A 27,752-nucleotide genomic window follows, 5' to 3' on the forward strand; every position below is an offset into this window, starting at 1 on the left:
AGAGTAAACAAATAAATGGGGAAAAACATGAATTAAATCGAATCAATGTGGGGCATGGTGGATGGATGTTAATTAAATCAAAGTGAGTTTAAACAGCCTCAAGGCCAATAAATATTTCATATATTTAAGGCAAATAAAGCGATTGATTTCCACATATCTTCATCATGGAAGCAAAGTCAATGTCCAAGGTCTGAAAACGACTCTGGCCAAAATCCATCTTTCCGATTCAATTTGATTTCCATGCCACCAATCCTATCTTCCTGTTGTGGCAGCCAGGCTTGTTTTCCACCAGTTTTTTCCTTGTATATTTTCGTATGGCCAGTGAAGTTGCGTAAGTCGTTCCAAGCCTCGGCCAGCCAACTTTGCATTTGGCAATCAAAAAAATTGATTAGAACCGAAATGGCAATCGCTGGCGGCTCAGTGTGAGGCGAGGCTGGCCAGGATTTCCTCTCACCCACACACAATCGCACCCTGGACAGTGGACATTGGATACTAGAGATGGGTGCAGCCAATTGGCAAAATGGCTACCATTCCTGGCAAGAACAGAGAGTGGAAAAAAAAAAAGAAATAGCTGGGAAAATAAACTCAAACTCCGACTCGAAACGAAAAATCTGAACCCGCCGCAACCAAAGCCAAAAGCAAAACTATGCAACCGAGAGTTGCTCTGCCGGACCGAAACTATTTTTTGGGGTTTATTTTGAGGGCTGTGCCGGGCACATCATCAATATGAAACAGGGGGACATGCATAATCGGGCGGATGGCCACCTGCATTTATGCGCTGCGTTGCGTTGCTCGGTTAGGAAATCCCGTCCAGACAGGAATTTCCAAATTCCATGGTGGGATTTGGTGAATCGACGAGAGGGACAGGATGCACCCCCAGTCACGTTGTTTTGGTGTTTTCGGTTCGTTGGCCAGCGGCAAAGATAATACGGTGGCAAAAAAAATCTAGCCGCCCGGCCGTTGGGTCGTTCAGTCAGTCTGACAAAGCCATCCTGAGAAGATAATAAATAACTAGTTAGTCTAGGTACCGAGCTATATATCCTTGCAAATCAAATTAAATCAAAGCTTAATCCCCGGTATGAGCTCCCACTTCAAGTGGCAAACGACCACGATTTGTCCTCCCTTCTCAAGCTCATTAAATCCGCCGGCAATCCCACCAAAACCCAAAAAGGATCTCCAACTGCGGCGGTGTACGTGACTATTAATTAGAGCAGTAAATATTATGTCTGTTCATGTGCGATTACATGTAGATGAGGATGGGTCGTTGTCCTGTCCCCCAGAAATGTGCGTATACTGTGCGATTCCTCGGGGAGTGGGCGGCTACTCGGCTGTTGTTGTTGTCGATGCCGGTATTATGATAATTCGTTGTGGGCAGGCAATGTCGAAATTGTATTTATTCTGAGTCAAGACAAGCATTGCGTGTTTGTACTTACTTACTGTAGTGTGAGAGTGTATGTAACTTCGATTATGAGTTGCGGTGACCTTTAAACCTCCGCAGAAGACATTTCTGTGATGCCGAGTGGGATTAAGTTATTCTGTCCTAAAATATCCTTCTGCTAAGTTGAGGAAATAAGAAGAATGTTGTAATAAGTTTGTTATTCTTTGATTTTTAGGCTAGATATCTTTTTATTAGCTTTACTAATAAGACCCTTGAACTACTTCTTAAGTCATATTCCTTTACTGATATCAAAAAGTGCGCTTTAAATCTAATAAACTTATCATTAAGTTCTCCAAATTGCTCTGCCATCATCTCTTTCTTAATATTTAATGAAATCCACACACAGTTTGCCAAGTGTGATCCCCAACTGTTGTCTTTTGTCTGGAATTTTTGTTCTGATTGCATTAATTAAATGCTCTGCAAAGGGGTCCGTCCTCCATTCCGGGGGAATCCCCAACGTCTTTGCCGTCAAAGATTTCTTAGAGTTTACAAAAAGTTAGCTACAACTTAACATGCCAAGATTTGACTACCAGAAACTTTTGTCATACCGCACGCATGCCAAAAAGAGGAGCAGTAAACGAAGTTGTAATCTTGCAACTTCCAGTCTTTTCCCCTTCACTTCTCAACCCCTAAAAACCAACCAACCCCATTCGAACTCGAACAATGGGCACTGAGTAGGCGGAATTTGAGTTAATTATAAATACATTTATGTCGCCTTGGGGCAAAATTAAAGCACGAGTGTATATTCAATATCGATCAGGGAAAGTTGCCTGGGTATAGGAACTGCAAGCCAGCTAATGCTGACAAACTGCAGCTTTGGCACAAAATTGTTGCAGAAATTTATTATTGGCTTAAAGAAGAGTTAGTAGGGGGAAGAGAAGAAATGTTAGGAGGGAAAGCTGAGTGCACTTTGGCGCTGAAAAGCGTGAGTTATGCACCCACTTCAGCCCATACCACCCACTCCTTACTCCTTTCACTGCTGACCTGGCTGAAAGCTCCTGTGGCTTGCAGGTGGATGGGTTGCATCATCTCCATCTACGTGACTGAGAAATTTCTATGGTCGAGTCTGCTGCCATTAGCTGGGAAGGTGGTATAAAAGGGATGAGGTTATCCCACAGAGAGGTACGACTAGATATCCCCAAAAAGATACTTTACGACAGAAAGCCGTGGAGTTATCGTCTTGCCAGACAGCACAAATGCCAACTGATGGAGCTAATCTGGTAGAAAAATTGCGAGATGTCGAAATTATGGCTTATGGTTTATGGTTTTATGTGCAGCATGTCGAAAGTCATAGATTGACTTTATGGTGCTTATGGGGAAATAAATAAGGATTTTTGATATTCATTTCCGATTTTTAAGTGGCTGTTTCTAGTTTACTGACAGATTTATCTTTATGTAGATCAGAGGGGAAAATGACTTTTTATTTAAATAAGTTTTGTTATGGAAGTTTTAAGGAGTGGGTTATGATTTTTGTTCACTATTTTTGCTAATATTTACTGACTAAATCATAAAGATTACATATATATAAAATAATATACAAATACCAAGAAAATTAATTGCTTTTTGAGTAAAGGAATCTCCTCTTAATAAACCAAATCCCTTGCCAACTTTTGCCTTATCCCTGCGTACCTTTCGCAATTTGTTATTTCAAGCGAAAATAAATTTTTAATTAAAAAAACAATTAATATTGTCGCAAATGCGAGAGCAAAACCCCGAAATGCGACAAGACAACAGTGGCAATTAGCAAATTTCAGCACGACACACACGCTGGCACACACACACTCTCTGGCATTTGTTAATAAAAGTGGTGTCGTCCTGGCTGCAGCCATTGTTGGTGGCAAGTTGGCTGCTGACGCCACTTTAGCCAGTGACTTGTCCAATTACTATAACAACAGCGGGGTGAAATGAGGGAAATGTGGATGAAGAAGAAGAAGGGAAGAGAGAGGGGAAAGTGTGGAGTATGGAAAATGGGAAATGGACGGATGGGGCGGTACGAAGTGTGGCATTCAAATGGCATGCCGCAGGACACACTCACACATGCAGGTTGTCGACCGAACGGAAGAGCCAACTCAAAGTTTTTTCATATCCTGTGAAAATTATTATGCGCTTTTGTGAAATAGTCGAAGCCAGCGGCCAAAAGCAAATGTTTGTACTGCTGCTGCAGTTTTGACCAGGAGACAGGAACCCCCTCTGTCCACCCCCCATCCCCCTCCACACATACTCGCTTTCAGGATTCGACAGTTGGCATCCTTGACTCCGACTGGCGAAAACTTTTGTCAAATTAGTTTTTTCCTTTCTCCCTCTGCTTTTGTGTGGCTACAACAGCTTGTGGACAACGATGTCAGCGTTAGTTTTAATCATTATCTGTCTCCTAGCCAGGGTCTTCCATATTCCTCTTAGCCAACATTAAAACAAATATAGTACATACTATATATTTAATCGTCTGCAATTTGAAAAATTCATTCTGTTGCGCTTAATTTAATTGCGGTTTTAAATGGTGAGGATATAGCTTTTCATAATTGTTCTCAAATTATCCTCGAAAGTGGTTAGATTAATTTCATTTTGATTAGCTTTTTTGAATACAAAGAGGATTAATTAGTATAACAAAATATAATAAATTTAACTTATATATTTATAAATAATTCCTATTTCCTTCTCTTCATTTTCCAATAATTCTAATTGCAACCTTTTCCTCACTTTCCTTTCAGGTAAGTTCAACCCCTTTTTCCTCTTGGAAGCTGTGAGTAAATTAAATACCTTAAGTCATTGTCTGTTTCCTCTGATTTGTGTGACTTGGCTTGGAGTTGGACAGCAGACCAAAGGGAAAAACCTTTTCCTTGTTCGGCAGAAGAACTTTATCATTTTTCAAAATGCATTTAATTTCATTCCATTTTGTCGCCTTTCACTTTTGGGCGCCGTGTCTCTTTCGCTCTTTGACAAATCAGACGGAGGCAAAGTTATAAAACTTCATTTGTAAAAGTGCTACGTCATGCCGGGGTCTGTCTGGGGTAGGGTAGGGGCGTGGCATGGCCGAGTCGTGTGAAGAGTGAAGGGCACGAGTTAGACAAGTCATCAAATAAATCCCTTTTAGGTATAAAGTTCTTTGCTTTACTTTACTTTCAAAGCCACCCTTTCCACCCACACGTATTCCACCAACCACTACCCACCACCCACTGGCTTTTCCTTCTCTGTGCTCGCTCTATGGCAAAATTTTTTCATGCTTGAACTGTTTGAGCGGAGAATTTAGCAAGTTTTTGCTTTGTTTGACAAACGCCAAGGACAATGACAGCCGATTGAGTCTAAAGGAAAAGAATTGCGAAAGGAAATGGATGGATGCATGGCCCACACCATTTTTCCGACTTTTCCATTGATTAGTTGGCAAACAGAATGCAGTGGAAATTGTTCGATAATCATATCATGTCCACCCACTTTGCCTATTTGAGCTTGTCATCAATCAGGGCATTATGGCCAATTGAGCAAACATTGTGAATTTGTCATGGTTAAAAATCGCTTAACTGCGATGACATCTAATTGCCCTGCACTTTCTCCGCTTTCTACCTAACAACCTACCAGCAACATATCTCTGTCTTTGGGGTTTTCCTGTCAATTTCCATTTGAGCGGATATTTGTCGAACAAACTCGATTGATTTTCCAACCTCTCTCTCTCTCTCTCTCTTTTCCTACGTTTTTTCATTCCTTTCTCCCTGCTCCGGTCGCTTTCCCTTCACGGCTCATAAGCCACAAAATGCATTTCTAGCAATTTCCTTGTTTGGCCCATTTTTATGGCGCATGTTGCATACTTTACGGCGCCACTGTATATGCACTATTCCTGCTATTTTCACCCGGTTGCCGCCCACCTCATCTGCTTAGTTTTTCATCCAGGCTCAGCCTTGACTCAAGTTTTTCAGGAAATCATTGCACCCAAAGGCGGATATATCCCAGTTGCCTTGCTGCCCTGCCCTACCCTGCCCTGGTCCCCGTTTTCCATCGACATATATATGGGTCCATATCCCCTGTCCGCACTCTCTTCGCCAGCTGTCTTCGGCACTTCAGCCGACGCTTAAGTTGCACAAAATGTAATACATTTGATTGCACTCATGTTCAAGTTCTGTGGCCAAAGTGGCTGTTGGAGCTGCAGCTTCAAAGGAGGAGTAGCACAAAAAAAAAAAAGCTGAAAAAATCCAAAGAGATGCAAGGCGATGCCCCAGACCATGCTCCACATTTCATCCCTTTTGCCTCAGTCAGTCGGATTCCCTCCATCAGGTTGCCGGATTCATGGTCTTCTCCTCTTTTTCTTTTTCTTGCCTCCTCAAAGTCGTAAGTGAATACGAATGCCGTTCATGGGTGTGGGAGCCTGAAAAATGTTACAAATTGATAGATCCGCTGGCACATTGGCAACAACAGCCAGTAGCAGCCAATTGCCAACTATCTGTTTATTAGACCAAACATGAGGAAAAGCCAGGGTAAGTGCATTATATGAAAACGAGATGGATGAGCACTAAGGAGGGTTCATATTCGAAGCTTAAAGTACACACATCGTGGGTATTTCTCAGATAAGTTCGAAGGAAATTAATGTTGGCTACTATTAATCAAAAATGAGTAAGGGATTCTGCATTAAAGTAATGTTAGCAAGCTGACATTCCCACTCTAAAAGTTTCCATGTCATACACAGGTTTTCCAATTTGTCCTCTTTAAATATCAGCTCTTTTTATAGGCCTTTGACGCACTTTCCACCCATTTACCCAGCCCCATTAACCCCTTTCATTAATACCCATTAGAGGCGTCTTTCGCTGTGAGTGGCCCTATACATCATTCACAATTAAATCTGATTAGAGAGTTAGCGGGTCCATCAGGTTCAATCAAAACTGGCATGCCGAGTGGTCCAGAAAGCCGTACAGTGGGACAATGCCGGCGTGCCGATGCCAAATGGCAAAACTTCCATTCCTCCTCCTTCATGCCCCCCATAGCTACCATTCCAGAAGCATTCTCTAATAGCCTTTAACTGACGGCGGGGCAGTTCCACCATTAGGCTGGAAAGCGGAGAGTTAAGAGAGGGGGGGGAAAAACTTTGGTCGTCGGAAAACGGTACGGCAGCGAGTACGACATCGACATCCGTTCAGGTTGAGGCATCGCATCGACATGCTAATAGCTTTGAACTTTTCGCAAATTGCAGGCAGTTCACCCACGCCCATACCCGCCCACCGCCTTTTTGCAACTGCAATGGCAATAGCAATAGCAATAGCCACTGCAACGGCAACTGCATTTGCGTTTGACTGTTAATTACCGTTATTGAACTTGTTTGATTGGCAGAAGTTGAAAAGTTGGGCGAACCGAATGAAGGCAAACGCTGACCGCCGCCCGTTGAGCAGCTACGTTTAACCCATGGAAATCGGATTTCCCGGGCGGATAAATGTTTGCCCTGGTACTAAGAGTGCAACAGTTTTCCACCAAACCTGCCACATGCAATGTAAATAAAGGCAACGTGCTTTGGCTTCAGCCACTTGGAAAGGCGTGCGCCAGTTTTACCATAATATTTCCTGCAATTAACCAGCTTTTACCTTTTACCTTTTCCCCGGATAATATGATATTCCTTGCCATAATATTCTTGCAGTCATATTGCATTTCATTAAATGATAGGAAAATAAATGCATTTTTAATTTCACAGCCCTAACGAGAGGTTTTCCGACAATATTTACACCAAACAAAGTAAAGCCATTACGCTTTGAGGTCAATTTCAGTGAATACCCTTTAAAGAGTCTTAAAATGTTAAAAATCTACAGTAATATGATTAAAATTTAAGTAAATGCTGAAAATATTTTTATGTTATTTTAGAATTTAGAATGTTTTTTAAAGATTTTAAGCTGGCAAAGTAAAAAAATCTTTACAATAACATACTTTTTTAGTTGGTTTAAGGTTTAGGTTCAGTTTCGGTCGGGTCATATATATATTTGATCATTCTGAAAAATATCTAGAATATTATTTAATCTATGTAGAGTAATCACACTTCTTAAATTTCCCCTGACTCCACGTTAACCCTATACATTGTTCTCTTAAGCAAAACAAACAAAAAACAAACTGCAGCGGAAGAGGAAATGCATCCAACGCCGGCTGTCAATTGAAAGGCAATGGCCAATACAAAGGCAAAACTGGGCAAAACAAGATGGCGGACAAGGTCCTTGTCATCGCTGCGCATTTCCCACTGTCATCGCCATGCGGACATCCACATGTGATTGTATGGCAGTGGGATTGCCATTGCCATTGCCTTGTTGTTTTCGTTGATTTTTCCACTTGGCTTCCACTGCCTGCCATATTGTTAACGCGCTCGCTTCTAGAGCTTTCTTCTGTCCCGCTCTTTCTTTCAGATTCTTTTAATGCTAAAGTTGACTTTTTACTGATTTGAACTGCAAACTTTCGCCATAGTTTAGCAGTTGTGGTTGTTGTTCTTTTTCGCAGCAACCGAGGGATTTATGGGGGCTCAAAGTGCTTCTCGGTTCTCAGCTCTCTTGAATCTCTCGTTTGGGTGTGAAGTAAAAACTTTGTCCTTCGGTAAGTAGGAGAATTTATATATGTATCTATACATATATATAACTATATATACACGTAATACATGTGTAGGTGTTCTCTGGCACTTGGGCATAAACTTGTACGAGTCAGTGTGTAATCAGTTTTAAGCCAACTGTAATGCCAGCAGATGATATCGATTCAATTTTCAGCTTTTTCAGCGAGCAGAGTCCCTTCCAACAATCTTGTTTAAGTGGTCAAATTCATTAATATTGGCTTCCGCTTATATACTATGAGCTGCAAAAAAATAAGAGCTTAATCCTGAGAAATAAAACCAGCAGAAGGGACAGATATATCAAGTTGGGATGCAAAGTAAAGCGACTGTCAACGGAGGCTAAATTATGTCCAATTCGCTGGGAAAAGACTTGGTGGCTTTGTCGAATGGCAATTGCAATTGAATCCAGCTTGTACCCAAGCGTCGACACATTTTGTGTGGGTTCTCCGAATGCAAATTTCGTGGATTTATGGCCAAGCCATTTCGGGAATTTATTGTCCTTGCATTAGTTTTACACCCACTTCGCTAAGGGATGTGGATAAATAAATGCGCGTTCTTAACTTAAAGGATTTTCTTAATTGCCAAAACGGGCAAATCTCGTGATGTAATCCAAACTGTTATCGCTTGAATCAACCTGGCGACAAGCTCATGTGGCAAGCTCACTTTTCCCGTACGTAAGTTTTATACATTTTGCTAGCACGAATTCAATTTCTTTGCCGCAATTTTTTTCTTCGCTTTCACTTTGCTTCAATTTATAAAATTGAATATTGGCAACGAAACTCGATTTGTCCACACACGACCACGCCCAACGAGGAAGGACGATTGGCAAGGACCTACCGCTTTCTCGAGTAGGTTGCGTAAGTTGGTAAATTATCAAGGGGGGGAGGCGGGTATTTGAAGCTACTTACCCAGTAAATGATAGACAGTGGGCCAAGGCTAAACAGTTTAAGGGATATAGTTTTGATAAAATAAAACTCTCAATTAGATTAGGGCCAACAAATGCAAAAAAAACCCTGGAACAGTGCACTTCCATGTATGGCTACACCTCACTTAAAGGAAAGCCCAAAAGTATGCAGTTAATAAAGAGATCTTCCTCAAGATGGCTTCCCTACTAATAATAGTAACAATTTTATAATATAAAAACCTTTATAACTGACTGAATGATAACATTTCTGATTTCTACAAGAGATTTCTCTAGGCTCCACTGTACGCACGCTTAGTGCATTCCTTTCAGTAGCTTTTATCGCCTGCCAATTGCCTCATATCCCACCTCACACCACCATCGCATGCAAATGCCTTGGCACGCATTTTATTTAAATACACACACACATGGTGTCGGCTGCTAGCTTATAGAGATTGCCATTTTTTCCCAGTGATTTTTATAGCGCCGACTGTTCATCTTAGTGGATCCCCCTGCTCCAACCTTCATAGCCATCCCATTTTCTGTTTTCGCCATCACTCTGAACGCCGTTGACAGCTTTACGTTTTGTGGGACGCACAGTGACTTACATAAGTACACCTCCTACCCCCGAAAACACGCACACAACTGCTCCTTTGTGTGTCATTTAGCTTTTGTCTCACGCGTGCCAAGTTTTCCCGCTTTACCCCCCCATTTTCCTCATTTTCCGACTTGTTTGTGCTCTTAATTTTCTTGCCAAGTTTGCAGTTTTCGCAACGTTTTTATATGATTTTTATACAAACGTGATATATTTTTCTGATGCGCCCGTTCGCTTTTTATTATACCAGATCCGCCCCATGTGTGCATGTAAGTTAGTGTGCCTGTGTGAGTGTGGGTCTTCGTCCTTCGTCCTTTGTTCTGGCTTATTCAATTTCATTTATTGATTTCCCAGCTTATCTCCATCTATTTATATGTGGCCCAAGGGGAAAGTAAGCACCCTACTTCTACTTGATGAACGCAAACTGACGGATACGAACGGCCATGTGGCGGTCCAGTTTGTTCCAGAACTCTGTCAGGATGCCACAATCCATGTGGCGTTCATTTGGCGATAAGGCTAGCAGGTTCACCTGCAAGTTGCGCAACTCCTTGCAAACCGGCGAATTCTTGAAATATAAATGAAAGGCGCACACCTCGTGGAAGATGCGGGCGGGATCGCCGCCCATTGGCCAACCCTTGAATTGCCAATGGGGTCCCATGGCGAAAACGGCGGCCACCCGGGCCCACTCCTCGGCGGTTAGACGGACTATGTTGTCGATGACCCGGTACTTCACCAGTTGCCCCTGAAATTTGCATAACAAAATTGTAATTAAGCCACGGTGCAAGCATAAGTTTATTAGAGTTTTAGCCATATTTTCTAGTTTATGTTTATTTAAAGTCTTAAAAATGTTAATTTTAAGCCATTTTAGTAGGTAAAATACAGGCAAAAATGGTTTATACCTTCCTGGTTGCCTTAAAGGAACTAACAAATAACAACTTATCAGTCTATTAATCAAAATTATGATATTGATCTTCAGGATATTTTAAGAGTTTTTGTAAAAGATGGCTTAAACCAGTAACTTAATATTGACTTTTAGGTAGAAAACGAATAATCCTGGTTAATATATAACTTTTTTACCCACCTGAAAGCGGTGCTCGATAATAATATCGTCGGCATGTTGACCATCAGTTAATGCCTGACGACGGGCTTGCTCCACGGGCACGTAGCGCATCTCCTGCAGCAGCTGCTTGACATTGCTCATGTTGACCAGGCTGGTCTTTGCGTCTGGAACCACAATGATGGGCATCCGAGAGTAAGTCTTAACGTGGCGTTTCACCTTGTTGGCCATCTTGGTAAAGTCAGTAGTGGGAGCGGGCATGAGCTTCTTAGTCACCTTGCCTTTTGATTTCGAGCCCGAATATGAGGGCTTCTCGGGCTCCATATGGCTGCCCTGTGGATTGATGCCAAACTCCTGCTGGCCCTTAAGGAATTTCTCCTGACGGTACCGGTTGTATTTGATGCATTTTGGTGGCGGCATCAATGTTTCCAACTGGGGCGGCACTACCGGCACTTCCTTAAGCAATCCAGAAGTCGGTGGAACATTTTCCACTTTGGGAGTTGAATCCTTCTTTACCATGCGTAGTTTATGGATATCGTAAAAGAGGCTCACGCATTCCAGTATTCCTGGTACCTCCTTCTGGCTCAAGAGTTGCTCATCACGAGTGCGATGCTGGCGTTCGCGTTTCATGGCCATCCTGCAAATCTCCGCCTGTTTCTCCTGCTCCTTACCAAACTGCTTCCGCTGGAGCTTTCTATTCTGCTTACCCTCGACATCGAGTCGCAGCTTATTGGCCATGCGCTTGGTCTTGATGGAAGCTATGGCTTCGACTGTCATGGTTTGGTCAAGTGTCCTAAAATTGGCTTCCATTTCGAATTAGCTTACACTTTTTTTTAGCAGTAAAATTTGCTGATTATTAAGAAAAATATTTCAGGATTTATTTCTAGGAAAATGACAATTACCAGTGCTGTGAAATGATTTTTGGTTTTGAAGCTAAAAACTGAAGGCGCACTACAGTTTACAGTTTTGAAGCGATTGGAATTGCTAAGCCAACTTTTTTTTCAGAGGTTATGGATTTATCGCCATAAAATTATGGTTTTTTGGTTTGGTTTTTTTTATTGCCAGTCCTTAGAACTAAAGAAGGATGTAAAAATTAATTTGGTACTTAAAAAGCGTTTTCAGAATTTTATTTTAAGCATATTTGATGGGTGTTTTTGATTTATGGTTTAAATAGCTAAAAAAAAAGAATTTTTAAATTACAACTTAATATTTTTATAGATCATAAACACTAAAATCTTTTAGTATATTATTATATGGTATAATAAGCATCATTGCCTCTAATCGATATTGTTATAGTAATGTTATCGATAGCTTCAACTGAAAAGCTGTCAAATAAGAAGAGTAGTCAATCGATTTCCGCATTATAAACACAGCTTTTAATAATTGTAGTTTCCCATTTATGACTATATCATTTTTTAATCGCCTATCCTAAAGAAGTTATCGCTTTCACTCCATATCTCTCTCTCAGAGGCTGGCTTTCTTTTTGGCATACCTCCTTGGCTTGGCACATAAAAAACTCATAAATATTCAAACTTTCTCGCAGCCATCGTTTATTTTTTGTCAAAGCCATTATTTATTTTTATTACATTGCCTTGGTCAGTTGTTTGCCTCGCTCTCGCCCTAGCTTCTCTGCAATGATTTTCAGTTTTTTTTCTCGCCCCGAGTTGTTTTTATTTGTAAGCTATTTTTATTTGACAAAGTTTCACCCCCGCCCGGCAGGGGGCGCCGTAGAAGGAATTGTCCCCGGCTTTATGTTATTGACTTTAATAACATTTTAGCTGCAAGGCATGAAAATATTTTTATAAATTGTGTTTTTGTTTTCCTCGGCTTTCTTGCATTTTTCCCTCTCTCTCTCTCTTTTTTTTTTATATAAGTTGCCTCAGCATCGTGCCGCTTTGTTTTGCTGCCGAAGCCTGAAATTGATTTCTGCAAAAAGGGGGTCCCATCATAATTTATGCATCCATCCAGTCAGCCAGTCATCCACTCAGCCATCCAGCCTCAAAAGCTATTAGCCGGCTAAGCTTGCCCCAAAACCCCCATTCCAGCTAGATTCCCCAGTTATCGCTGCCATAGCCCGGGGATGCCCGTAATTGCTAAAGCGAAATTTCATTACCAAAAACGAAAACGAGCGCGTGGAAGCTGCAAGTTGAAAGTTGCCTGGCAGACGAACGAACCCGTTTCGTTTCGCGTGTGATAAATACCGTAAAAGGTCGCCGCCATCACTGCTGATACTGGTGCGGCTGCTGGTGGCTGGGAAATGAAATTTTCATCCAGACTCTTGTGGCAGCCATTTTGTCGGCGTTGCACTAGAAAATGGCTGAAATGGCGGATTGGCGGCATCGTTGTCGCCATTTTTGTTTATGGCCGCATTTGTCACGGCAAATTGTATTGCCAACTGGCGGGGCTTTTCCCATTCACCGGCATCTTTTTCTTTTTTCTTCTCTTCGCCACGTTAAGAATGCGGCATGAAAAACAGGCGATGAACCGAAAGGCTCACCTTACGTCTACGGCATTTTGACATGTTAATTAAACCGGCGGGATGGCCAGGATCATCTGATTGCTCATTCGGCTCGGCACTAATTAAGTTTATGGCATTATAAAAGAAAAAAGAGTAAGGATAGTATATACGTGGATGGCATATTATGGGGAGGGATGTATTTTCATGGGCCAGACACACATTTTTCAGATTTATATTTCAGGCAGAGGAACGGAAAGTTGAAAATAGCTTATCCCAGGGAAAAAGTCGAAACCCAAAACCCGAAAACAATGCTGGGGGAATTGAAATTGAAAACAATGGCTTACTGACATAGATATGGAATGCCTTTTTGCCGCATTTAGATTTCCATTCAGGATTCTTTTTGGGAAAAGTCAGCGATGCGGACACGAGAAGCGAGTGCATAACTTCAAATTTAATCAGTGAAGAATGCGACCACGCATAGCCATTCTGGCCGCGGGGAAATGGAATCATCGGTGGCCAGCGTTTTGCACTCAACTGCATGGAATCGCATCAAAGGTTCCTGGGAAAAACCGGTTGAAAAAGCAGTAGGGAAATGGAAATGGAAAAAAAAGTGAATTTCACTTGCCTTCGGCTATACTCTCTCTTTCTCTCTCTCTCTCTATCTAACGCAACTGGCAACTAATTTCGCCTCAGTGACAAGACAAGGCCATGAAAAATTCCCTCATCCCAAACAAACCATGGCCAATTATTGTTTGTGGCCCTCTCGTTTTATTACGTAGCCGCAGCATTGGCCCGTTTATGGCACACGACCCTCGACGGACGAGGGACGAGCCCGGTCGGATCATTTAATGTGCAGCCTCTGAGCTGTGCGCTGGGAGAGAAGGGAAAAACAATTTTGTCAGCTTATAAACAGTAAAAATAAAATGCCAGGCTAAACAAATACGACGACCAACGACATCACTATAAAGCGCCATTGAGACACCAACATATACAAGCGGACATACAGGAGAAGCAGGTTCACATGCATATAGTATATACACAGAGAGAAATCAATCGAAATAGAAGAAAAGCAGATTTGGTATTCCTTAGCTTTGAGCAGGAAAATGCTTTGGCTTAAACCAAAAAGTTCGAGTTAAGAAAACCGTAAGAAAGTGTAAAACATTTCTGATAAAACCTTTTCTTAAAATATTTTCCTCAGTGCACATGTGCTTGCTTGTCTCCCTTCAAGGCTGACACTTTATTACTTTCCTTGGCGAATTATTTTCATTATGTTTTCGCATTCGGAGCAGATTCACGGCGCAAGGCGAGCCAATTTAATGGAAATGAGATTGGCTTCGTCTGAAGGTGCAATGAAGCCATAGGCGGAGAAGGGAAATATGCTTGTTAAGCGAGCAAATAGTGCCAGGACTGCTGATCAATTTCAATGACCCACTTTCGTCCATTGTCATGAAGAGGACCCCAAGTTCCGATCAAGTTGTTAACCATGGCAAATCTCGGCCGCATCGAGACGCCTTCAAATGAGATGTGACATTCTGCACAGGATATGAACTGGAGCTGGAGGTCTGTTTGTGTACTGAAATGTCGTGGTCTCACACAGATACCGGAGACCAATACAGAGATGCTGAAGAGAGTCCGCTAACCTTTTCAAAGTTCTTTGGAAAAAAAAAAACAAGAGGAACTCAACAACTGCAGCCGCAGTTGCAATCTGTATCTAGTCTCTAGTATCTTTCTTTTGCCATTCCCGGCGTGTCCACTTGGATGTCTCTCCATCATGTTTGCACATTTTGATGTCTGTTTGATGTGCAACAGTTGCACTTCAAGTGGCCAGTTGCTGCCTGTCATCTCGCTTTTGCGAAATATCAAGTATTCGCCATGTGGTCCGACTCTTGGCACTTCCGCCCGCAGGGGCCACTTGGCCACTGAGCGACAGAGAGACAGAGAAAGAGAGAGAGAGAGAGAGAGAAACTTTTTTATTCAATTTGATTTTCTTCAACTGCAAGCAGCTGTTGCAACTTCCCCACAAAATTGAATCCGAGAACGGATGCCAGCACACGAAATTAAGCGGAAACTCTGAAATTTATATATACATTTTTCTGCCATGGCTTATGACAGAATATTTATATCGATTTTCTAAAGCTACGAAATAAAGCTGGCTTTAATCAGTCTTCGGTCTAAGTGGGCCACATATGCAGGCCCTACTCGCTGGGACTTTTCCATTAAGACAGAGTTGAGCTTCCCTCTAAGAAAACTTCTGCAGGCAATCAACGAGTCAACCTTGACGAGCAGCTGTAACTTCATGCAGTAAGAAAAAATACCTAGCTTGCACATTAATTAAGATTTTCATTAAGATAAATGCCTTGAAAATTGTATTATTTTACAAATTTGTAATTTGAGTTGCATTCTCTGAAGAGTATCTCCGAAGACAGTCTCTATTTGTAACTTCCTCAACTGTAACATATTTTCTTTTAAGTGTCTTTGCGAGTAATAGTTTTGCATGACATTTGCAAGCTGGCAGGAAGTGCACTTCAAACGGAAATTGCGACACACATATTGCCTGCTTCCTTTGACTCATTTTGCTCTCTTTAACAATATGTGCACGTATGCTAATGTCTATGTATCTCTCGCTCGCTTGCTTCCCCTAAATTACCGTAATTTATTACGGAAAGTGGGTGGCCTTTTTTCTACTCCAAATGCATTTCAATTGCCAAGTGTGTCAAAAGTTTCAACGCTTTTCGGGCTTTTACCAGCTTACCTGCCAACTGTTGCCCTCACTTCTTCTTCAGCTCAGACAGTCTGTCTCTCTGTCTCTCTGGCTGTCTGGCTGTCTGTGCTCCTGGCCAAAAGCTCATCACATTCGCCACTTAGTCAGCTCGTCAGCTTTTGTTGCAGCATTTGCCGCTCATGCAGTGAGAGAAATTACTGTTTTGAGATGGGAAATGCATAATTTTGGGAATGTTTTCATTGGATTTTCAGTTGGATTTTTCAAATTTAAGTTTTCCCTTAGTGTAGTTCGTGTGCAGTTTTGTGCAAAATATTTTAGAGGGTTATATGGTATGTGCAGCAACTGTAAACTGTAAAATGCTACTAATTGTTTTGCCGCCAATTACGTGCACAAGTGTGTGTGGCAGCCTGTGCACGTGTGTGCGTTTGTCTGTCGTTTGATGTATGCGCTCTGTTTATTAAAATTTATTTTGTCGAGCACCTACTTTTCGGTACTACTCAGCTCTACCATCATCACCATCACCAGCAACACTCACCTTGCTGGTAATTTCTGCATTTTCGCATAGCATTTAGCACAATTTTCCGCATTTTACGGCTTCGACTGACAGAATGGAATGCAAATGCATGTGGAATGCTGTGAAAAGTGGGAAATTATGGTTTTTGTTTTCAAACGGATATCATTGGCCTGTGAGGTGAGAATGAAAGTGAACACTTAAATGGCTAACAAAAGTTAAAATATTAAGGGGTCATAAATAAGCGATTAAGTGAGATCAATAAATTCTTGCAAAAATTCATAAAACAAACATCAGTTTTTCTTTTTATAAACACACCAAGGTAAACGGCCTTTTATTTATTAAATCACATAAATGCTTCTTAAATACTCTCAAAAAAGAAAACCATTAAACTTGCCTTAGGCCATATAGGCTGACCTGATTCCTGAGGCTACAGTCTCCCATCCACAATCCACAATCCCCAATCCCGAATATACCCAAAAGCCAATGCACTGAGGCGTTAAGCAGGAAGGCGTTTCCACCTCTTATGGCATAACGCGCATACGCACCGTTGTACAGAGGGCCAAGGTGTGTGCGCGTAAGTGAAGGCAAACAAACATAAAAGCAAACAATAAATGAAAAAAATAAACCATTTATTTTTTCTGTTTTTGTGAAAATAAATGATTATTTAATATTTATTTTCATGTTGCTTGAGGAGAAAGGTAAAAGTTGTTGGTGGTGGAAGTCCGGCTGCATCATTTTTCATGCCACTCGAAGTGAGTCTAAGTGGCTCAGTGGGCCCAGCCATTAATGCCAGTTGATTGGTCAGCAGAGGACTGGGCCATTGGACCCAAGGAAGCGCCAGACAAAATGCTCGCACACACATGTATTTATTATTTAGCCAACGTTTCTGATTATTTACGCCTGATAGGAGAGCAGAACTCTGGCTCTGAATGGTGTAAAAATGATTGAATGTGCCGGCCAGTGAAATCGGAATTGGATGGTTCGGGCTTGGGCTTTGTTGTCTGGCCCCCCTTAGTTTTAGTTCTGAATGGATGGATGGATGTTTTTGCTTAGGCCAACACGAATTACTGGGGGCTCGAGTGATTTATTGATTTAAATGTGAACTGAGGAAGGCTGTGTGGGAAAATAACAAGCATTAGTTGGGATCATAAGAACGTAATAGCATAGTGTGACAGTCATTTGTAGTCTCTATGAGGGCGGAAATCACTTATTATTTAGTCTTACAAACGAGTGACGATGTAATTTGCTATGTAATCAACTTTTTGTAGTCTTTTTTACGGTTGATTATTAAATTTAGTATAGTTCAGTTTAAGTTTTTCTTTTTGGTTGGTCTTATACAAAATCTATCTATTTAAGATATTTCTATTTTTATATATTTTTCCTTAACCATTATCCATCACTTCACATAACCACTTTTCACTTTCTAAAACCAAAAAAAAAATCACTGAACCGTAGAGACAATCAAAACTCGCCCATACACAACACTCTGCTGCTGCCTCAATCACTCAGCAACAAAAAAGGTAGGAAAACCTTTAGGAGTTTCCCCCACTGCCACATCGATGCAAAAGTGAAAAGGGCTGACCATATTGAGGGGGAAATTCGGGGCGATGGAAGAGGTGAACTCAAGTGGTTGGTCGGCTTGACGGCACGTTTAATGAATTGGAAGGTAATAAGCAAAGCATTACGGCTATTTCTTCATCAGGCATTCTCAGTCTCCTTTTTGCTCCGATTATTGATTTTTATTGAATGCGATTCTCGTTTTTTTTTCCCTTGAGCTGCCCCATCCTCTGAGCTGTCTTATTGGATTTGTGTGCAAGTGGAGAAACGGAAAAGGGGGTCTGCCAAAGTTAATAAGATTTGCCTTTTTGTTTTTTTCGAGCTTAGCTCGGCTTCTCTACTTTGGCTCCCTTTTTGGGGCCAGTGGTCAGGCGAATTAATTAAAGAACATAAAAAATGGTCGAGTGCTAGGAATGCAATAAAGTCAACCAGGTTTCGGGGCGGGTTGGGGCGGTTTAGGGAGCTGCTATGAAACTATGGAGCTGAAATAAAGTGGAACGCCGGAGCACGCATCATTTAAGCGCTAAATTATAGCATACTTTTATGCGGCAGGTTATAATTCACTGTACGTGCGAAATGCAGTTGCAGCCAAAAACTGACAGTGCTGGTGCTGGTGGTGCCACTGTGGAAAATTATCATTTTAATTGCGCATTTCCCAACGTCACAACAAAAGCAAAAAAATGGGAAAAACAGAGATAGTCTGCAAACCAAAAGCGCCAAAGTCAAAGCCCAAGTAAATAAATTATGCTGCAGACTTCTGCAATAACAAAAAATTAACAAAAACAACAGCTTTTTATTGCACAACTCGTCGTTTTATTTGCATTAATTTGCTACTGCAGCCAGACAAAATATAGGTACTGACTGAAAGAAAAAAAAACAACAAACGTGTACTCACATCTGCAAGTAAAAAATTGTATAGGAAATGCCACGCCCCCGCTAGCCGCGCCCCCCGACAGCCCACCGTTAAATGTGCACAAATTAAAAAGCCAACGCCGCGAAATGAAAACATGATAAAGTCGGGAGCGCATCCCCAAACAAAGTTGCCATCGAAATTTGGTCACGTGCCACCTCGCTCCCAAAACGCCCAAAACGCGACTGTGTGGAGTTATTTACGTGCCGCGCACAGTTTTTGGCGCTTAATTCGTGGCCCATGGCGGAGGAGAGAGAGCGGTCAGGGGTGGCTAGAGGGCCAGAGGACCAGGAGCAGGAGTGAACAAACAAACAGCCAAAAGGACGCACAAACAGAATGAAACTTCTTGCTCTTCTCGCATAGAGACAACGTCAGGACACTGCTGGCATTTTGACTGCCCCCTCCGTTGCTTTTTGGTTGGACGAACCAAAAGCCCCGTCCAGTAGTCGCTGTTTGTTGTCTCAGCATTTGTTTGCACGGCCACTGCGAAACTGCAGCATACTTCGAGGCGCTGGCGCATCGCGGCGTATACTTAATTTGCGGTTGGCGCTGGTCACAGCACGTAGCCGCTAAGTATGCTACGCCTAATGACCAGCAGAGGCGAATGGCGCCAGGACATCGTCTTTAAAGGCAATGGGAATGGCAATGGGAATGAGAAATACCCTGACTCTGTTTTATTTTTTTGAGTAAAAAACAATTTGCAAGGAAAGCACTAGTTAGCAGTATTTGCTTTGTATTTTAAAGCTTTAAACTTCTTTTTTCATTAAATTAGTTATTAAATTAGAAGTCAGTCGTCTTATCTCGAACTTACTTTACAAATTGAGCTTATTTTGGATGACTAAAAGCTAATGCCTAGAGTTCGGATAAGGAATGCCCTCTATTTCTTCTCACAAAAAAAATATTGAAGGGCATCCAAGTTCCCACAGAAGCCAAATACAAACCTCAAATACCCTCCAACTATATAAAGCCTCGCCAAGGCTGATGGAACAAAGTGCCGACCTTTTTGGCAGAGTCGCTAGGCGACATAAATAATACCAAAAGAAGTCGTGATGGCAGAAATAGGAGCGGCAAAAGGCCGCGCGGAAACGGGCAGATAGGGGCTCTTTCTCTTCTTTTTTTTATAGATGGTAAATGACCCGACGACCAACGAGTTTCTTGCATTTAATATACCAAGACCGAGTAATGTTTTATCTAATTTTTGTAATGCTGCGCGTGCTGAAGTGAGAAATATGGCTGGGGAACGTGGTCAGTTGGATGGGGGAAATGGGAAATGGGAATGTGGGGATATGGGAATAGCCTAGACCAGAGGCAGCTATCAATTTCTATTAGGCCCGTTGGCTCATTTTGCAGACCAAGTCAGGCTGTGGTACGGATCCCGGTGTCACTTTAAAACTGCAACCCGGGCCAAATTGAAAGCAACTGCCGGGCAGAAACTACAGGAACAGAGATACAGAACAAGGGGCAAAATAAAAGAGGAACAAACTGGCAAAAACTGGCAACAGAAATGCGGAGCAGCAACGGCAGCAAAAATTGCTCTTAATTGGCGGCAGCCATTAAATGCAATTTATCAAACAGACGACAGAGACAGCCTCACAAAGCACACACACACTATAGGGTGTGTGGCATACTGAGAGAGAGAGAGATGGGTAGATGCTGTTGCGAAAGAGAGGGGGGGGAAGATAGTGGAAGTAGAGCAGAACGACAACAGTTGACAATTAATTTGACACAATTGCAAAGCAGAGGACAGAGCAACGCACCTGGCCAAAAAGGATACCAATTGCACCGCCTTGCCGTCCTGCATTCATAGTTGACATTGTGTAAATGTCGCCGACATTGTCCTCACATTCCGTTTGTTTGTGTGTGTGTATGTGTGTGTGTGTAATGAGGCAACAACATGCCTGCCGCCTGTGCAATGAAGTGGCAGCTCTACCCAGTAATAGCCACATACGTACGGTCACAAGGTCTGCCATCCGACATGCATAATCGTAAAAAAAGAACCCAGGCAGCAGGCAGCTTCCCAGCCATCCACTCAGTCAAAAAGTGGCAGGAAAAAGCATCACGTAGCTTTTTAGTTGGCGAAAGGAGCTGACGAAATATCCCAGGAGTTATATCAGACTGGGTTTTCTCTTTGGGAATTTAAGGTTTCACCCTGAACAAGCAACATGAAGTAATAAAAAGCTGTATTAAGTAAATAAAAGTCCCTTTGCCTTGAAACATGAAACTTAAATGCGGTTTACTTTAATCATTGCTTAAGTGAAAATCCAGATTATAAAGAGAGGTTAGTTCCTTTTGCAAAATGCTAATTAATCGATTGCGTCAGCAATTCTCGTTAATATCATGCACCCCACTTATGGAAGGAATCCAGTGAAGCCAGCAAAATGCGGTAAGATGTCAATTAATTTCTCGACAACCTTCGCATCGAATAACTCGGGCAAATATCCAGATTCACACAATAATTTTGTGAGAACATTCAGGGCGATTAAAAGGCTTTTAGTTGCCATTGGCAGTAATGAGAGGGTGTATAGTTGCACTTGCTGCTGCTCCTGCTTTTGCCTGTGCTGTTTGCTGGCTGGCCGCAAAAGCCGCCACCGCATACCAGGCAAAGTGCAGTAGTGCCACGCCCTCCACCCCCCCTATTCCTCCTTTCCCCATCCGATCCGTTACCGCCTACCGTTCCATGGACTCCAGCAACTCTGAACTCGGCGCTTGCATTAAGTGGCGGTTGGCAAAGTTGTCGACGTTGTGGAACTTAAACAATGCACAAGGCAAGCGACTGCATACAGGAGCCGCCTCTCCGGTTTCACCAGGTGCAACTTGCACCATTGCACCAGCACGAGAAACAGCACCCACACGTCCGGGCTCACAGAGAGAGGGAGTGGGAAGACCATAAGCTGCTCAGGATTCGGTTGATGGTGAGAGGCGGTCCTGGTCATGGAGATGGGGGATTGCCAGCTGTTCTTATGCCTTAAGGACATTAACCTAATCAACGCTCGGTGCAAGGCTCACTTTCGCACACACACACACACACATGCACCATGCTGAATGCGTTGCATAACGAGGGGCGGTCTGTTGACAGTGGAGCAAAATGTGGGAAAGCGAAGGGAAAACAGAGGAAAATGCAAGCCAACCAAGTCGAGTTAAGTTGAGCTGAGGGTATTGACTGCCCCTACGAGTTATTGTTTAATGTTTGGGCCGTGATTCAGCACGGGCTGAGAGAGCTTGTAAGTCAAATGGACGAGGAACTCTTACAGAGAGAAATAAAGTTAATTATTTTATAAATCTAAAAAAGAAAATTGGAAAGAAATTATGAAAATATGAAATATTTTCAATGAAAAGTCTCTTTCCGGTTAACTTTACTTTGAATTTCACTAATACCTACTTAATATCTAAAGTTTTTGATCAGTGCTGGGAGTTATAAGAAAAAGTAAACACTTGTGTTGGCAAATAGGCATATGCAATGAGAGCAGGACCTAATTAGAAGGGAACTGAGAACAGGACAATGAAAAGCTCACAGTACAACTTATGATTGCATAAAGTAAACTTTTTCCCCTTCAATTATCCATCTGGTCCGATTGGCATTTACAGAAAAATAATATTATTAAAGACAACACAAACACGAAGATTCGAGTGCATTAAATTAATGTTGATATAGTGAAAAAAACGCTGTAGTGCCACAAAATGAAACTCAACTCGATGTCATTTGCATGTTTGCCTGGACAAACGTGAAAAAATTTCAAGGGAGCGAGTAAGGGAGGGAGGGTATACTATAAAAAAAAAAAAGAGTCCATGGAAAATCGATGAAATTTTTGCCAGTTAAATGTGACAGGCATCGGCACCCACGCCCTGCGATATGCCCGTAATCGGCGGAACATATATGCATAGTATATATATAGAGGCATGTTCGAACGCGTAATTATGTCAGCGCTTGATTGTCCGGTCCGCCCTTAGGCGCGTAGCTCCATCGTTTTGTCAGTCCATAAAAGTACATGGCTTTTTTGCATATTGATAAGGCCGCACGTAATGCTCCATTGAACTGCCATAATTGTCATGTGTGCGAAGGCCTGGAAAGCGGTGGCAAGCGATTTTTACACAAAAATTATTTGCAATTATTGCGTAAAACCGCCTGATTTATGAGGGCAATCGAAAACCAATATTATTCCGCAAAATGTTTGAAAAACAATGCAATTAAGCGGCTGACACTGCCTCAAGGCAGCCAATTAATTTATGGGTGCATTTTTAAGTACGATATTGGTTCGTGCGTAATAGGTTCAAAATTATATATATATGGTTGAGGGAAATTCATGTAAATAAATTATCAGAATTATGGGAGTTGCCAGGAAGGACGGCATTTTAATGTGAAAAACTGGTTTGTTGGGGGTTTCATCATCAACGCAGTGTTTTTAATATCAAGTTGGTACTAGTAAGAGCTATAAATCTGTATATCCTGATCATTTTACTTTGAAATATTATCAAAGATCACTAATCAAATCCTGTTTTGTCCGTCTAACGCCCTTGAACCAATTGCAGATGCAAAATTAAACAAATAAAAGTCGCCCAAGTCCTTTGGGGGCTAATGAGCAGAGTGTTGAAGGCACGTTTGATTGTTGTCAAGCACCGGCGTTTTATCAACTGTCAAACAATCCACTCCAAGTGCTTTATACTCCCCGGGCTCACTCCCGTGCCCTATCCCGATCCCATCCAGAAATTTATGCGGTCCAGCGTATGCCACAGAAAAGCTTGAAGCTCGAGCATGCTCGAGTGTTTGCCAGAGTGTGAGTGCAGAAGTGAGTGTGTGGGTATGCTAGAGAGAGTGTGTGTGTGTGTGGCAGCTTCATTAAATTTGCACGCACATCTAGTGGGCGGTTGGCGGATGGGCGGATGGGCGGGGCCACCAAGACGAAGCCAGCCAACGTCAGCTCTGTGCAATTTCCGACGCAATCTTCATTTACAACTTAAGTTACAGCACAAACAACTACAGCTGCATGCAAACAAACACATACTCGCCAAAAGTGTAGCCGACTTTTAAGCTGTTGTGAAAACATTTTAGCGCTTATATGTGTGTCTATGTGTCTCTAACGACTATGCTAGTGTGTGTGTGTGTGTATGAAAGAGAGGGAGTTACGACTACTACATAACTAACCCCGCTGAGCCCCCCCCTTAGTTATGCCTATGGGACCCGGCCGAATAACAGGATATGCCAGGCAGAAATTTATTAGGCGCATTGCACACTTTTGTGCGTTCACTTGAAAAATGACAACTTTAATTTAGCTACAAACACAAAGCCAACAGGCAGCCGAGTAAGAGATGAGTAACGCCCAGCAAACGAGAAAAGGGCTGGAAGACAAAAGCTTCAGCCAGACAATGAGAAATGGCAGAGGGAATGGTTGCACGGGCCAGCCAGTTGAAAGGGCCAGAACGGAGAGGGCGAAGAAAGGGCTCACAGACTATTCCCCGGGATAAATCTGCTTTTGTCAGCTAACCACAGACATTGGCTGCGCATTCTCACACAAAAAGAAATAAAATATATATATATTTTTTTTCAATATCGTTTTCTTTTTAAAGAATGAAGGTTCATGAAGGACTTACGGCATGGAAAGTGCATAAAATGTATTACCAATTTGGATATTTACCTCGTGATTTCTGTGGCACCCTTTGTTAATATTTTTCTCAAAAATTACCCATTTTCGAATAAAAGTTAATCCTCTCAGTGTATCTGATAGCTGCCGGCTACAGTTGACTTTCGGAACGCACAAACCCCGGAATGGGAACATAGAAGACACTCGGTAGTTGTCCTTTGAAGGGAGTTCTCCACACCTCCGCCGCCGTTGCTCGTCTCAGATGAATATTAATTACCATTTGAAAGCTTGTCATACACTTGTGTAAATTTATCAACAACAACAGGAGTGCTAGCAGAAAGACAACAAGAATGGCAGGACACCATTCCTCTTTCTCTCTTTCTCTTGAGAAGCTGGATCTGAAGGAGACAATAAGCAGAGTTGTCAAAGAGCAACAAACGGGGGGCATAGAGTTAGGCATGAAAATAGCTTTGAAAGTGCAGGAGATTAGGCCAGGATTTGCATGCATAGAGAAAACATTTGGGGAAAGGATACTCCACATCGTTCGACTCCTTCTTCGGCTTTTCAATCAATGCTGCTGGCTGCTTGCCTTCTGAAAATTCGTAAATAAATGCATGAGCCCTGGAACGCATTGTACATGGCAACAAGGCAATGTAATTGATACCCCACTCCAGCCTAACTTGTCCTTGAATCATTCTTCTCTTACTGCCATTTGGGACACAAAAATTCCATTGCAGTTGGAAGTGCAAATAAGTACACAGTCACCAAATCCGGATCAGGTTCATCCGGATGTTGACTTACGAAAATATCTCACTAATTGTCATCTTGAAAGATTTATCATTCAACAAAGGAAGCTATTTGCCTTTTGACTTTTTTAGAAGATATTATTTTGAATAAATACCGAAATCTTTTTTAACTTAAAGTAAATATATTTATATTATATATTTTTCTCCGTGCACCTTTGACTTATCGACCTAATTGGCTTACCCTGTTTGCATACCTTCTGATTGCAGGTACCACCTATACACAACCACAGAATATCAACGCCAAGTCAGTGCAGAAAACAAAGCCCTCCGAGCATCGAGAAGCCACCAGCAGCAGCAGCCTCAGTTGGCCAAGCATATCAGTCGAGTCGGAGGGCGAGGCAGTTGACCACCGCGGCGGCGGCGGCGGCAGTGGTGGTAAGCCGGCCAAATGCGCCAAAAACTGCCAAAAGGCCAGAGCCAAGTGGGCCAAGTGGCGGTCGCAGTTGAAGCCACATCATCAGGCCCACCGAGCTGCCCTGCACAAGGAGGCCAGAACACAAAGGCAGCGCCGCGAGACGGAGGAGGATGAACTAGACTCCATTCTGCGTACCAGCTCAACCAGTACCTCCACAGCGGTTGCCACCACAGTTCAGGCCACCAGCTCAAGTTCACCAGCCACTAGAAGCTTGTCCGTCAATGAAACCAAGGCCAAACGGCCGAGATCCACGCTTCATTTGGCGCCCGAAGATCTGCAGCCCAAGCCCAAGGAGCCGGTGATTATCATCGATGATGTGGAGGAGTTCGACAGTGGCACCAGCACCAGTGACTTAATCGCGCGGAAAAGCCGCGAGGATGCTGAAGAGGAAGATGACGAAGGTCCTCTGGAGCCCAGGGTCCTGCCACTACGACCAGTGCCTCCCAATCCCTACGAGGCCGAGGAAATGTCCGTGGTCTATGCCGAGCAGCACTCCGAGATCAAGCTGATGTGCGAGGTGGATCTGGACATTGCCACCAGCATGTGGTATAAGAATGGCCAGGTGAGTTGGATGGCGGATAGTCCTTGCTAAACAGTTTGTCCCTCGTTTACAGTTTAAGCCTCGGCAAAGAGCCTCTCAAGCTGTCAGGAGCCGCCAACTTGGGCTGACTTTAATTGCATTCTTAGCCATCTGCATTCTTTTGCCCACTTCCTACTACCATTTCTCTATTCTTTATTCTCTATTCTTTATTCTTTGTTTGTCTGTCTGTCTGAATGTCGGACTGCTCCTGGCTTTATTCCTATTCTGGCCGAGACGTCTCGAGTGGCAGGGCTTTTGCTCTGTGTCTGACTCTAGCTAGTCCTTTGTCGCTTAACTGCCGCATTATGCAAATAGGATAATCGTTATTATTTGATAGTTTCTGATGTCAAAAGCTCTGCCTGCCAGAGCTCATCTTTCGAGGGTTGGCTGCATTTTTGCTCGATTGCCTCATTATGCAGCTACGAGGGCTTCTAATTACGAGTTCTTACCATGCCAGAACGCCCACGCCCACTACAAATGATGTCTGAAATGGAAATTGTTTTTTGCAAAAAAAAAAAAAGGAAAGTAACTGAAAACATGAGGTAAAAGTTAACCCGCCAGCAAAGCCCAAAAGTTATTGAGTTGTAATTGCGAAAGCAAACAGTTGCAAAAAACCTCTCGGCGTAATGCAATTATAACAGTTTGCCGAGTTTTCCGAGTGCTAAGAATGTTTTGCATACACTTTTTGCAAAAATATTAGTCCCCTCAGAGAGATAACTCTCGTAGGAGGAGGTGAAAAAGGCTTAATACCTTTTAGCACATCAGAGATGCTGCTAGAGATTGTTGATACCAAAGAGAAAGTGTATGGAAAATATGTTTTAAAAATTTGTTAAAGAAAGTCCTTTGATTTCCTCTTTCACTAATAACAACCTTTATAGTATTTATACTAATAATAAAAAACATATTTTAAAAGGTGCAGTTCTGTCCAACAAACTTCAAGTCGGTCATCACTGATCCACACACTTTATGAACCCCTTGCAATTTGGCTTTCAGGCCCCAGAGCAATGTTGGTAGGCACCCGCATTGGTGCAAATATGTGTGGGCCATAACCGAGGTACTCTCTCGTCCAGGTGTAAATACAACAAGCTGGCAGGCCAAGTTGTTGATGGGCAAATAATAGTTGCAACTAACACGGCAACAGAATTGCAGCAGCACCACCACCACCAGCAGCAGCAACATTGCAATGCCACTTTGTGTACGTGTCGGTGTGCTGTTTGTTGTTGATGTTGCACAACCGGAGTGTTGCTGTTGTCTGTGGCAGTTAACTGGCTGCTGTTGCACTTGCAATCTACAACCTGCAACCTGCAACTAGCAACTGGCTACACCAGCAACTAACAGCTCGACGTGTGGCTGCGTGAAAAAAAGAGTTGCATACTTGTGGGCGAAGCTGACTAACATTGTTAGGGCAACAAGCTGCGATTGTTTGCCTACTTGTTGTTATTTGCATTTGCCTGGCATATTGGATTCCGCTAGAAGCCACCAAATTGCCTGTCAGCAGTTTGAACTAGGGATTTCCAGCCGCGTCAGCACTGTGATTGCATTTACATTACCTGTTATGTTCCCCTCTTTTTTTTGTATTTTGGGATAGAAATATGTCAGATCCTGCGATTCTGTGCCTTAACCGTACAGGGTATCCTTAACCGCATTGTCTCGTCTGGCAATTTGTT

General features: G+C 42.5%; 2 protein-coding genes across 2 annotated transcripts in view; one reads left to right on the forward strand and one right to left on the reverse strand.

Annotated features, from left to right (window-relative positions):
* Nucleotides 1-27,752, forward strand: part of LOC108106442 (irregular chiasm C-roughest protein) — a 125,552-nt gene that overhangs the window by 64,361 nt on the left and 33,439 nt on the right. Inside the window, exon 3 of the mRNA XM_017213475.2 lies at nucleotides 25,298-26,067. Within this exon, the coding sequence (XP_017068964.1) occupies nucleotides 25,298-26,067 (770 nt within the window). The remainder of the gene's footprint in view (nucleotides 1-25,297; nucleotides 26,068-27,752) is intronic.
* LOC108106444 (parafibromin) lies at nucleotides 9,119-11,517 on the reverse strand. The gene is made up of 2 exons (XM_017213477.1): nucleotides 10,572-11,517; nucleotides 9,119-10,232 (listed from the first exon to the last, which is right to left on the reverse strand). The coding sequence occupies exons 1-2, from the start codon at nucleotides 11,355-11,357 to the stop codon at nucleotides 9,897-9,899; spliced, it is 1,122 nt and encodes a 373-aa protein (XP_017068966.1). The 5' UTR covers nucleotides 11,358-11,517; the 3' UTR covers nucleotides 9,119-9,896.

The sequence above is a fragment of the Drosophila eugracilis genome, unplaced genomic scaffold (assembly GCF_018153835.1).
Source record: "Drosophila eugracilis isolate 14026-0451.02 unplaced genomic scaffold, ASM1815383v1 contig_1765, whole genome shotgun sequence".
Lineage (NCBI taxonomy): Eukaryota > Metazoa > Arthropoda > Insecta > Diptera > Drosophilidae > Drosophila > Drosophila eugracilis.

Bases quoted from the DNA above. Each gene is read 5' to 3' on its own strand.
- LOC108106444 (XM_017213477.1), bottom strand. From the start codon at position 11,357: ATGGAAGCCAATTTTAGGACACTTGACCAAACCATGACAGTCGAAGCC. The intron at 10,233-10,571 runs GTGGGTAAAAAA...TGCAAATTTCAG, and splicing joins TTATCGAGCACCGCTTTCAG to GGGCAACTGGTGAAGTACCG.